At 36.0% G+C, this 13,483-nt stretch overlaps 2 protein-coding genes across 35 annotated transcripts in view; one reads left to right on the top strand and one right to left on the bottom strand.

Annotated features, from left to right (window-relative positions):
• Nucleotides 1–13,483, bottom strand: part of POC1B (POC1 centriolar protein B) — a 133,181-nt gene that overhangs the window by 72,019 nt on the left and 47,679 nt on the right. For 18 of the 34 annotated variants that reach the window (XR_013521967.1, XR_013521968.1, XR_013521972.1 and 15 more), the window contains 3 exons: nt 12,677–12,810; nt 9,936–10,004; nt 9,113–9,265 (listed from right to left, as the gene is read on the bottom strand). Coding sequence is in view for 18 of the 34 variants with exons in the window: in XM_078337037.1 (XP_078193163.1) it covers nt 9,113–9,265; nt 9,936–10,004; nt 12,677–12,810 (356 nt within the window). In the remaining 16 variants the exon portion in view is untranslated. Of the gene's footprint in view, nt 1–1,752; nt 1,834–2,145; nt 2,169–9,112; nt 9,266–9,935; nt 10,005–12,676; nt 12,811–13,483 lie in introns of all 34 variants that reach the window. The other 16 variants (XR_013521966.1, XR_013521960.1, XR_004728938.3 and 13 more) reach the window with 2 other exon arrangements.
• LOC100409281 (uncharacterized) lies at nt 4,996–5,463 on the top strand. Its single transcript, XM_009004331.5, is given in 2 exon segments — nt 4,996–5,126; nt 5,128–5,463. Coding segments are annotated over 2 exon segments (378 nt in total). The 5' UTR covers nt 4,996–5,013; the 3' UTR covers nt 5,393–5,463.

Below are 13,483 nucleotides of genomic sequence, written 5' to 3'. Positions count from 1 at the left end.
CAATCTATACTACAAGAGACACCCTGAGGTCCCTGGCTAGGAGGCAGTTATGCCCACCTCAATAGCTGTCTAGAATCCTCACATAATGAGGCTTTGCAAAACTTGAAGTGTACTGGCAGGGACAGTGAGTCTCAAAGGTGGACCAAAGAGATCCATGATATTGTCTTTTTTTTTGAGACGAAGTTTCGCTGTTGTTACCCAGACTGGAGCACAATGGCATGATCTTGGCTCACCACAACCTCCGCCTTCTGGGTTCAAGCAATTCTCCTGCCTCAGCCTCCCGAGTAGCTGGGACTACAGGTGCCCACCACCATACCCAGCTAACTTTTGTATTTTTAGTACAGACAGGGTTTCGCCTTGTTGACCAGGATGGTCTCAATCTCTTGACCTCGTGATCCACCCGCCTCGGCCTCCCAGAAAGTGCTGGGATATAGGCGTGAGCCACCGCGCCCGGCCAATCCATGATATTTTCTAGGTCAAGAATGTGCAATTTTAATCTACTGACTACCTCACAGGGAGGCAGCATATCTCATAAACCTATCTTTCTGTTCCTTCTCACTACAGGGGGAAAAACCTAACTCATCAGATTTTGTAAACTTCTACAACATGCATTTTGTAATTAATTGAACATAAATGTACTGAACATCTACTATAAGCCAAGTACTGTAGCAAGTTGTAGACATTCAATTAATTTTTAATTTCTTAAATTAATGCTGCAAAGCTGGTAGAGTTACAAACATGAATACTGTAAGAAACAAGACCACATATCAGTTTGAAGTCCTAGCGGTCACCAGTTATGCTTGGAATTCCCTTTAACAATCAGCCCACTGGTTACCCGCACTTGGTTTTTGTCACTGAAACTTGTGAGAGATCTAGGAGTCTTCTCTGCTATGGGATTAACACTGAAAGGACCCTTGAATAATCAGAATGCTTTCTAATACAAGGCAGACTCAAAATGGAGTCTGTAGCCCTCTGTAGAATTCCTCTACAATAAATACTCTTCTTGATATCTATTAGAGAATTTGTAATATCATAATGTCAGGGTTTTATTTTGGCTACAAATTAAAAATGTATGCAAAATATTTAAACTGACATCACAGCAGCAGTGTTGTAGAAGACCATGCTGTTCTTCCCATTTGTTCTTACAATTAGTTTTGCACTGACTAGCAAGACTAACTGTGGCAGTGATTTGCCTTGGAAAGAGTAAACAGAATCCTAAATGGAGAGGCTAAAACTCTTAATCTTTGAAGACTTTGAAAACACTGAATAAATAAATTTTATATATGTAATTTTTATAAACAAAATTGTAAATATTAGAAATATTTCTTAATTTCCAGATATGCTATCAAAAGAGATTATAACAAAGACAGTGCTGTTTTCCTTACAGCTTCTAATGAGAAGACTAGAAGTAAGTTTAGCACCTCCGAAGGACAAATAACATAACAAGGAATCTGCTATGCAAAAGCATGTAAAATGTCACCTGGGTGGCATCTTAATATATGAGACAGTGGGTATGAATTAGACTGGACTCAGGGACCTCAAAGTAAAAGCTTTTCTGGAAATTGGTGCTGATTCCCCTTGTGGCTATTTAGATGCATGGTAAATATGACTGTACGAAGTTCTTCATATACATGTTAGACTACCTAGCCCATATTTTATCTCCTCCCCCAACATTTTTAAAGGAAAATGGATTATGCCAAATGATTATATGCCACTTAAATGTCAAAAAAAGAAAAAACAACCCCAACTTACTGTGGTAGAATCAAAAGAAAGGATATCCACAACAGGGGGAGTAGAGATCTGCAAATCGATTACCTCAAGCTTTGGATTAATCTGTATATATACATAAAAAAATTATGACATTTTCATATCAGAAGAAACCAAATGCTACTTGTAAAAATCTGGAGAGCATTTTCTATTAAAATATACTCTCTCTATATATAAATAAATTAAAGTATACTGGTATATTCATTACTACGGATAAAAAAATTTTAAGCAAAATGCTAACCTACCAATTCTACTAACATATGAGAAAAGGTCATTTTAATGAGGTTGAATTTACCCCAGAAATGAAAAGCTTTCACTTTAGAAAATCAATGTAATTTACCTAAAAAGGAGTATTAAAAGTAAAATAAAACGACCCACCTCAAAAGATGAAGAAAAAAATCCTAGTCAGTTCAGTAAGAAAAGGAAATAAAAGGTATTAAGATGACAATTAGAAAGAAATAATATTCTCATCATATATAATGTTATCTATGAAGAAATGCCCAAAGAATCCATTGCTAAATAATTAGAATATTCAGTTTAATTAGATTGTTAGTCTCAAAATCAGTATATGAAATCAACTGCACTACTGCATTCTAGCACACAGCTGGAAAATGCAAAAAACTAAAAGGACACCATTGAGAATATCATACAAGTTTAAAAATACATCAGAATAAACATATAAAAATATGTAAGACCTTATGGAGAAGAATAAAACTTATGTTAACATGAAAGAAGGCTCAAATAAATAGAAAGCTGTATCATAAAGAGCTCAAAAGCAGAGTGCTGTATACATGGAAAACAAATATATTCAGAACATTAGTAATAAGAAAAGTATAAATTAAAGCAAAATACCACTTAATACCTATTAAACTGCAAAACCCAGAAAGCTCAATGATGACAACGCTATTTGTAGCAGTATTGTTTGTAATGGCAAAAAAAAAACTACTGGAAATACTCTAAGTGTCTATCAGCATCTGTAAAACAGGTTGTCAGAATTACAGCGAAAAATTCACTGGAATGTAGTAACAACAGTGAAAACAATATATGAATGCATGAATTCAGAGTTCATATGTATAAATCTCAAAACTTCAATGTTAAATTAAAAAGCAAGTTACAGAAAAGTATATTCAATATAATTCTACTTATATAAAGTTCAAACTCATACAAAATTAAGAATAATTATAGATTCAAATATATAAAGTTAAAAGCAAGGGAATGATTACCTAGAGTGATGACTACCTTTGAGGGAGGATATTTATTTTAAAAGACAAAAAAATTAAAAATAAAATTGAAACACTATAAATACAAAGAAGTAAACAAAAAGCAACAAAGATGGCAGAGCTTTATATCAAATGAATGGTACCGTAAGTGTACTAAAGAACCTTAAAAAAGAAACTATCGACTGAGAGCTTAGCAGGGGTGTCCGATCTTTTGGTTTCCCTGGACCATATTGGAAGAAGAATCTTGGGCCACACATAAAATACACTAACACTAATGATAGCTGATGAGCTAAAAAAAATTGCAACAATATCTCATAATGTTTTAAGACACTACGAATTTGTGCTGGGCCACATTCAAAGCCAATATGTAACCCATGGGTTGGACAAGCTTGGCTTAGATAGTGAGAAAGGCTTCCTGTGGAGGAAGCATGGCATATTATGGCTCCTTAATAAAAGATCTAGAAAACAAAAACAAAGAGAGGGAGATGAGTAAAAGAGCATTCTTCATGGCATAGTGGAAGAATGCTGACATACTTTCAGACAGGTAGAAAGAAGGTTGTCAAGGGTCAAATTGTGAAGAGTGAAGGAATTTGGGAGGGCACAGAAAGTTGGAAGCTAAAATGTGCTTTAGAAAGAGTAATATGACAGAGATACATAAAGTATCATGAATAAATTGGGGATGGCAGTGAGGACACTACAGCATTAATCCAGGTCTGTAGTGATGAAGGCTGAGCCAGTCCAGTGATAAGAGGAGTGGAATAATTTTTAAAGTACTTACTCTGCTTGATGGGTATGGCTGTAGTTTTAGAAATAGTAAAAGCATTTTATAGTTAACCAGCCAATGTGTTAAAAGGGAGGTGTAACTGCCATGCTACAGTAAAGAAGGAACAAAGCTGTGCAGGGTGAGGATGAGGGATGATCAGCTCAGCTAGCCAAAACCGCTGTTTCTTCCCGGCTGTCCCATAAAGCAGAAAACAAACATAGCCTCCTTCCACTAACTCTAAGTCCAGAGTTGAGGCAAATAACAGAAATGTGAGTGATTTGTTTTCCTTTTAATCTTAAGACTCACTGTCCAGAGAGACTGCTTGCAAACATTTTATTCATTTTCATCTACTGCCACCTAGTGTAGATAGAAAATTATTTACCTATGAAAATACAATCTAGTTGCACCATCTGAAATTGAAATTGCTCAAGAAATCCAAATCACATAGAGTCAGCACATGTCATAAAAAAATCCTTGACCTACAAGTTGGGAAACAAGTTCTGATGTGATTAACAGTATTTTACTGCATTGTGGCATAAGTTGCTTCCACATAAGTTAAATAGAGCTAGAAGTTCTTACTAAGTAAACATTTATAGTCCTTTCTATAAAGAAAATATGATGAGGGCATGATATATTAAATTCTTTGCTAGCTAACTTCCAGGAATACTAACAGTATCTTGTAGCTCCTAATATTTATTAAAGGGAAGGATATGTTAATAATTAGGGGTGCCTTGAAATGAAGTGGCTGCCTATGAGAGGCCAAGGTCTCCATGGCTGAACAAGGGTGTATAACTGGGACTAATGAAGGAGGTAAAGGTTAGCCTGTATGACCTCAAAGGTACCATTTCACATTCCCCTCTGAGGTTCTCTGTGTCCATGATATTGAGGATTCCATGAACATAAAAGCTCTACCAATAAATTCCATAAGCCTTCACTAGATTACAAGCTTCTGAAGGGCAAATAGTATGCCCATCTTGTTCATTGCTACATACTCTAAAGCTAGTACAACATCCAGCACACAGATACTTTAATATCTATTAACAGGATAAAATGTAATGAAAGTGGTCAAAAACACAGACTGGAACCAGGTGCCTGGGTGGAAATTCTAGTGCTGCCACTTACTAACTTAAACATTTAACTAACATACATCTCAATTTCTCATGGGATAATAGTGGTACTTATTTCACTGAGATTTTAGGAATATCAACTTAATTTGTATAAAACACTTAGAAAAGGAGGGAGGTCGTAGCCGCTGCCGTCGCCATGACCCGCGGTAACCAGCGAGAGCTCGCCCGCCAGAAGAATATGAAAAAGCAGAGCGACTCGGTTAAGGGAAAGCGCCGAGATGACGGGCTTTCTGCTGCCGCCCGCAAGCAGAGGGACTCGGAGATCATGCAGCAGAAGCAGAAAAAGGCAAACGAGAAGAAGGAGGAACCCAAGTAGCTTTGTGGCTTCGTGTCCAACCCTCTTGCCCTTCGCCTGTGTGCCTGGAGCCAGTCCCACCACGCTCGCGTTTCCTCCTGTAGTGCTCACAGGTCCCAGCACCGATGGCATTCCCTTTGCCCTGAGTCTGCAGCGGGTCCCTTTTGTGCTTCCTTCCCCTCAGGTAGCCTCTCTACCCCTGGGCCACTCCCGGGGATGAGGGGGTTACCCCTTCCCAGTGTTTTTTATTCCTGTGGGGCTCACCCCAAAGTATTAAAAGTAGCTTTGTAATTCAAAAAAAAAAAAAAAAAAAAAAAAAAAAACACTTAGAAAATTCTTTTTTTTAAAAAGAACATTCTTATATAACTGTTAGACATTATCCTCATGCAATCTCTGAAGAACATTTACTGAGGCCTGAAACAATATTAGCATATACCACAGTTAGAAGCAGAATACAAAACAGATAGACAAGTGGTCATTTAAAAAAATCATAATTGGTGATGTGTTCAACCTTATTAGACAATTGAGATTAAAAACCCAATCTCAGACTTAAAGTCTTAAATAGATCATTTGTACTTTTCAACAGTGAATCATGGTCAGATTATCACAAATATTATTATATGAATATTTGGTTAAGATAAAGAACATTTTCCTTCCTGCTAAATATCATACAGAATTTCCTATGCAATTTATATGTTAGCGTAATCTCCAATGGCCATAAAAAACTGAAAGCCATCAGAACATTATTTTATGAAAAAATTATTTTGAACTAATTGTAATCCCTTCTTACAATATTCTGCAATTCTCCTAGAATAGCTATTTTGATGCTTTACTGTCACTAAGATTTATATTCATCCCTTAGAATAGCTCTACTGTCTTCCCATCAAAATATGTAAGGAAGGGGTCTACTCAGGAAGTATCAGACACACACACTGAAGGAAAGTCTGGTTTTGTCTAGGGGCAGGACAATGCAATTCAGCTCCTGATAGTCTGAAGATAAAGTCAGCATGAACTAGTGATGTGCTATAGCACAATGTGGGGAGGGTCAAGATACCATGTATAAAAACTGGGCTTCTTTCCCACCAAAAAAGAGAAAGGTGCTGTTCCCATGTTTTTCATTAAGATGGAGTGCCTAGGCCAGGAGTACTACAAAGGATCTGCAGTTAGATAAGTAGGAAGAACACAGGCGGGGGCTATTTCACATAGAGAGAATTTGATATTTCATGCCTTCTTTCATGTGCCCTCCTTCTCTCATTTATTTTAAAAGCAATCTGGCTATCAACCCCTCTATCCATGTAGAAATTAGTAATTTATATATTTAGTCAGCTGGGACCCAAGATCTAAGACTCTGCAGGATTCTCCACCTTCAAACAAGTGAAGCACTTAAGGCTAGCAAATGGGTGGCTTTTGCAAAAGGCCAGACTATTTTACTCAGCAGATTGAGATTATGTAATTCAGATGAGTCTCATAGAAAACATAATACAAATCACAGAAATGTTATCTTGTTTCAAACTCAGAAATAAAACACTCATGGTTACTGAAAACAGAGAAAGTTAGAAAAATTAATCTGATACCATTAAAAATGGTATCACTTAGATACCATTTATTCTACATATTTTAATAAGATCTGTTTCTTGTCCTTAAGTCATTAATACTGATTTCAAAAAAAAGTATTTCTAGTTTTAAAATATTTCCCAAGTAACTGTATGTAAATCTGCCTAAAGCTTTGAAAAAAATTTAATCTACCAAATTTAGTACTTTGAAAGTAAAGTTTACTAATCATAAATGAACACAGCACAACTTCTATTCTGACGATTCCATTCCAGGTGAAAGTTTTGAACTAAGTAGTCTTTGGTTTTGTGAGGGATCCATCGTTATTAATTTGGAGACTTTAAAACACAGTTTGATACTTAGCAATTATTTATTCATAATACTAAAGTTGTCCCCGGTCTAGAAATTTTCATAAACTTGACTTTTTTATATGAGATTTTTAAGGAAAAAAAAAAAAAGGAACAATTGCAACAATTGGTTGTTCATATGCAGAATCCTATCACTCTTCTGGCATTTTATATCACAAGGTCTCAAAGTGTTTTACAAAAACAAGTCATGTTTTACACTTAAGCAACCATGCATGCTCTCAGAAAATTTAAACTGTGTACACAGAGGCTGACTACCTTAAGATCACACACACAAAATTCAGTCACAAGGCTCAGCATTTTGTATAGTGCAACTGAACTCTAATTCTATGATGAAGAAAAGTCAGTGTTTAATAGCATTTTTAAGGGTATATGTAAAAAATTTGTTTGAGAGTGGCTTTTCATGGCCTGGGTCATCCTGACCTGGCAACACAAAACAATCCAGCTGGTTTTATGGCTTTTGGCTGTACCGTGTTAAGAGCAGAGCCACTCAGGCAACTCCTTGACATTTTAAAGAAAGCCTAGCACTCTGAAATGGACTGGGGCTGACAGTAAATCAGAGAGAAAATGGCTTGAGTCTCTGTGCTGAGGTGAGCGTGGAGTCATAGAAATATTACCTAATTCAAGGAGAAAAAAGTCTTAGGCTCAGCCTGCAGTTCTGCCTTCCAACACCCTGCAAAGTGGCCAAATGGGTATTTTCAATCAATCCTGGCCAAGCCACAAAATGACAAAACAAAAAACACTAAGAGTAATAAAACCAACTTGAATAATCCAAGGAAAAAATACTCAAGCTAAATTAAAATATATTTCACATGTATTTTATATGAATTTATGAATTTTTATCACAGGGGATAAGAAATATAAAAATAGAAGCAAAAAATGTGACAACCAAATTAGATTATATTTTTTTCTCTTAAAGAAATAAAAGAAAAATGATAATACAATAAGTAGTACAAAGAAGTGGCAAAACACAATAATTAATAATTTAGAAGAACTGAAAAGATTGTCAGAAGCTGGAAAAGACAAAGATTATAGCCAAGACCTGAAAGTCAACGCTACCAAGGAAAAGCAAAGACAGAAATCCCAAGATATGGCTGGATTAAAAAAATCTAGATAATTGTTAAAAAAAAAAAGAAAAAAAACATGTACTTAGATTCACAACTGGAGACCAGCAGAGGTGCCTGAGATAACAGAAAAGACTAAGAATAAGGACAACAAAATGAAAGAAGTGATGTGGGTGAGGGTACATGGAATCAAAGCATGAAAAGTGAACGAGGCTACTGTCTGTTGCCACTCAGGAATAAATCTCAAGAACTCAAAATATCTAACTCTAAAAGCAAAGAGACTGCCAGTGATAAAAATTCAGATGAACAAGTAATTTCTGATGCCAGCTCTTAGAAGAGAAACGGCTGAAGAAGAATCATGCAAAATAAGAATAGGCTAACATCAGCTAAGCAGCTAGTAAAGGTAAATCTCTCTTTGAAAACAAAAGAACACTTAAATCCATAACACTGACCTAAGGGAATTTGTCAACAAAAACCTACAGCTAAATAGATAGATAATTATATATGCAAAATGTATGCAGGCAATAAAACTGTCTTAATTATTGGATTCAATCACTAAATCTCTTTTTTTACCTGTCCATAAGATTTTCTTTTTGCTATAAAAGAGTTTTAAGATACTTATTTCAATAACCATTATAAAAATTCTTGCCCTTCAGCCTTATTCTCATGACAGCCATCACATGACCCCCCCCAAACACACCTAGAATATAAAGCTAGTTCAAAGCCCTTACATTTAATTTCTCATTTCCTATTAGTATTAACACCATTTTTTAGTTTTATGGGCCTTCAAGAAGCAAATATAAAACTTTATTACACACGATAGTAAAAACAACTGACTGTTTATTGCTGTTTTAAGGCAGCACTAGGTTTTATATATAATTCAGTAATTTCAAGCACCTCCTTGACCAAAAGCCTCAAAAAGTACACAAAATGTAGGACAAATATGCACAAAATACTCACTTCAACAGTCTCAACTTTTTCCTCATGGGGATGTGGTGTTCTTGGGTAGATATCGAGAAGATGAGGTGGTGAATCAAAATGCAATCTTTTGAGATTTCTTTTATTAAGACCTTTACAATGTAATTCATCAAAGTTAGTCCTCCATAATAAGACCTATAAAAAAAGTCAATGATGTTGGCAGTTATTGACTTGAGTGTACAAGTAATAGAGCTGATTTTAAAAACCACAATATATAGAATTGTCCCCCAAAGTAGACAGAAAGGCTAGATACATATTTTAACTATGTTACTATTTCTCAATATCTTTTTTTAAGGTGTGGTTGGGGAAAAGATTTAGCATTTTGAATTGCCTTCATATCTGTTTAAAATTCATATTAAGAAATTATCTCTTTATCTTAAAATTCTTTTTGGTCAAAGCTCAAAACCATGTTTTTGCCTTGATCATTCACTTCATTCAATAAATCTGGCCATGAATGACTTTTGGTCATTTCAAATAAATGCAGATTTGCTATACAAATGATTTATATTTCTCATCCTCAAGAAGCTTAAGATTAGGCAATGATTCAAGCAAAAGTGCTATATACTTTCTGAAAGTGGACATGTATTGTAAATTGAGCAAAAGAAAATAACTATTTGAGTTCTCAAAACTTAGAACTGGTTCTGTTTCAGCTATAAGGTAGCAGACTTTATGGTACTAATTAAAATATAAACTCATTGACAATTATCTTAACATATGCAAACTAGCTGGTTGTAAAACTCTTAGCTGAGGTCAAGGATTCCTTTACCTTAACGAAATCAAAGAGGGAGCTGAAAGATTTACAAACCTGTGTGTCTGCACCTCCAGATGCAAACAGCTCTCCACCTTTTGAAAATGAAACAGTAAAGACAGGCCCCTAAAAAATAAAGGGAGATAAAGAAAAAAGTACTTGGTAATGATTTTTCATGGCCAAGAAGACTATGGATATCAATTTCTCATCCTAATTTATGTATACTACTAATGCAGTAAGTCTGATAAAACACATCAGTTGCTAGCAACTAATGCTGACAGAGTAAAGATAATCAAAGAATCAACCCAATCATATTAAAACACAAATAAATGATATTTAAAAGTACCAAAAATTAATCAAAAAAATAACCTTTTCCTTCTTTCAAGAAAAGCTTGTACATGTGTAAGTTAATAAGAATTTCTGTTAAGATTTCTAGCTTTGGACTCTGTATTCAACCAAACACTAGCAAAAACTGAATGGTAACTATGTATAATGGGAATGAGGCTATTTACATAAAGTCCATTTCCTGACCAATGAGCTTCACGGAGTTCTCCCTTCATGTAGGCAACCATAAACTACTAAAAGTTTAAAGAGCAGAACACAGATAAGAGGAGAGCTGTGACTGATTAAATCAGTATCACAATTGTGAGAAGAATGAATTGGAGTAAGATGCTTGGTTGGAGGCCAGTTAGGAAGTTACTGTGATTATCTAGGTAGATGGTAGTGAAAACCTGAAATTGAGGAACTACTGCGGAGCTGGACAAAACTGCGCATGGTACAGTCACAAGATGCATAGCCTCTAGGTCAATTTTTCAGTCCAGGTAAGAGTAAGTATTTCTTATCTCAAACATATTAATATATTCTGGCCAAGCATGGTGGCTCATGCCTGTAATGCCAGCACTTTTGGAGGGTGAGGTGGGTGGATCACCTGAGGTCGGGAGTTTGAGACAAGCCTGACCAACGTGGAGGAAACCCTACCTCTATTAAAAATACAAAATTAGCGGGGCGTGATGGCACATGCCTGTAGTCCCAGCTACTCGGGAGGCTGAGGAGGGAGAATCACTTGAACCTGAGAGGCAGAGGTTGCAGTTAGCCGAGACTGTGCCATTGCACTGCAGCCTGGGTGACAGAGTGAGGCTCTGTCTCAAAAAAAAAAAATTAATATATTCTGTATATTTTTAATATGTCTTTAAATCTACACAAGAAAAGTTTTAGGGAAAAACATCTTGTATCTTTCCAAGCAGACTATCCCACAGATTCAGGTTATAATATTAATAGCTTCATAAACACCTTCACTTCCAGACTAAAATTCCATCTTCATGTAGTATTTTCCTCCTGAAATACTGTGTTTATCTTTTTTTCCCTATTATTTTGTACTTTTTTCATGGATATTTCAATCCTTGGCCACTTTTATTGCTGTGTTTATTCAGCCTAAATCCATGGATATGCATATATTTAAGCTGGTTAGTGTTTATTTCTGCTTTACCCTAACACCACTGCAGAATAAATAATAACACAAAGCAGGAAACCAGGCAGCACCTGTGAAAAAGAACTTCTCTTCTAGACTGCAAAGCTCATTCTATTTCTAGATATAAACAGCTTATACTTGTTAAAGGAAGTACCTTAAAAAAAAAGAGGATGCATTCTAAAAAATTCAGAGAAGTCTGAATATTTTCTGGAAGAAAAGAATAGTTTATATACTCAAAAAAATTTAAGTTGGGCACAGTGGCTCACACCTGTAATCTCAGCACTTTAGGAGGCTGAGGCAGGTGGATTACATGAGGTCAGGAGTCCAAAACAAGCCTGGCTAACATGGTAAAACCCTGTCTCTACTAAAAAAAAAAAAAAAAATTAGCTGGGTGTGGCCGCACACACCTGTACAGGAAGTTGAAACAGAAGAATCGCTTGAACCCAGGAGGTAGAGGTTACAGTGAGCCGAGATCATGCCACTGCACTCCAGCCCGGGTGACAGAGTAAGACTCCATTTCAAAAATAAGTAAATAATAAATTTTAAAAATTTATCTATAATGCATTATATGTTGGGGAGGGTATCTTTGAACAGGCTCAATAAAAGGCACCCTTCTTACCTACTTGGTTCTAAACCAATAAAGAAATAAGACAAAGAAATAAGGCACATGAGAACTGAAATATCGTCTTTCTGCCTAATAAAAGCTTGTAAAAAGATAATGTGGCTTTTATGTGTAACACATATAGGCTTTCTAGAACTGATGCCCAGAATGGGTCATGGGCAAAACTAGACAAGGGCAGGTCTCTCCACAAGGAATAACAGAAAAACAGTGAAGACAGGCTCACTCCCAAAGGCAGGAGAGTAGAAGATGTTAGGCTGTGCTTACCCAATTTTTTCTAAATCCACCAACCAAATTACCAGAAGTGAGAAAGAGCTGTGAGAGTCTGGGTGTCTGGGTGTCAGAGCTAAGTGGTAACCCCCACATGAAGGAAAGATTTGAAGTAAGAAATCTACTTACCCATCACCATTTACCCAGTCAATCTATACAACATACTGATAAAGACATCAGTAGAGGATTCATTTAAGGGCCATTGAAAGATATTCATTGAAAGATATACATTGATTTTGATAAGAATTACAACAAATAATACTTCTAAGAGTTGCTTCCAGAGGATAAAAACAGCTATGGAAGTAAAAAATGTTTATGATAGCAGCAATGTGTAGCTATGTCTGGAAAAATAATAAAGGGGTATAATAAAATGGATAACAATGTAAAGCATATATTATTTTATATTTTTATATATAAAAGCAAGAATCTGAATATTAATACCATATGTCCTTGAAGTGTATAGATGAGCCTTCCTTCTAAGAGGTCCAGAATCTTAAGGGTACCATCTGAAGAAGCTGTGATGAGATAGTTACCCGAAGGATGGAATGATATGCAATTAACTCCACCGCTGTGAACTGATTTGTAGAAAATACAAGCAAAAAATTCAGAGAACAATTCTTACTTTTAAAGACACCCCAGTTCCTTATTAGCAATATTAGGTTGCACACAAGAGCACTGTTTCCACAGCAACAAAATTCTACATAGCTCACTAAAACGAGTATTTTGGCATCATACAGCATTAAGCTTCTAGTGAGAGCCAGAATAACTTTAAAAATGAGGCTGTGTCATGGGAAGGTAATCTTTTTTTTTTTTTTTTTTTTTTTTTAGACAGACTTTTGCTCTTGTTACCCATGCTGGAGAGTGCAATGGCGCGATCTCGGCTCACCGCAACATCCGCCTCCTGGGTTCAGGCAATTCTCCTGCCTCAGCCTCCTGAGTAGCTGGGATTACAGGCACGCGCCACCATGCCCAGCTAATTTTTTGTATTTTCAGTAGAGATGGGGTTTCAACATGTCGACCAGGATGGTCTCGATCTTTTGAACTCATGATCCACCCGCCTCGGCCTCCCAGAGTGCTGGGATTACAGGCTTGAGCCACCGTGCCTGGCCCGGAAAGGTAACCTTATTGACCACATTACTATAAAGTCTTTGGATATATTTCCAGTAAAACCAATAGTTAATTATTACCAGCTCAGATAGGGTATATGAACTAGCCTCAAATTAAAGGTAATAACCAATTAGTGGCTTG

Source organism: Callithrix jacchus, chromosome 9 (assembly GCF_049354715.1).
Source record: "Callithrix jacchus isolate 240 chromosome 9, calJac240_pri, whole genome shotgun sequence".
Classification (NCBI taxonomy): domain Eukaryota; kingdom Metazoa; phylum Chordata; class Mammalia; order Primates; family Cebidae; genus Callithrix; species Callithrix jacchus.
The sequence above is the reverse complement of the archived record's forward strand: the minus strand, read 5'-3'. Positions and strand labels throughout refer to the sequence as shown.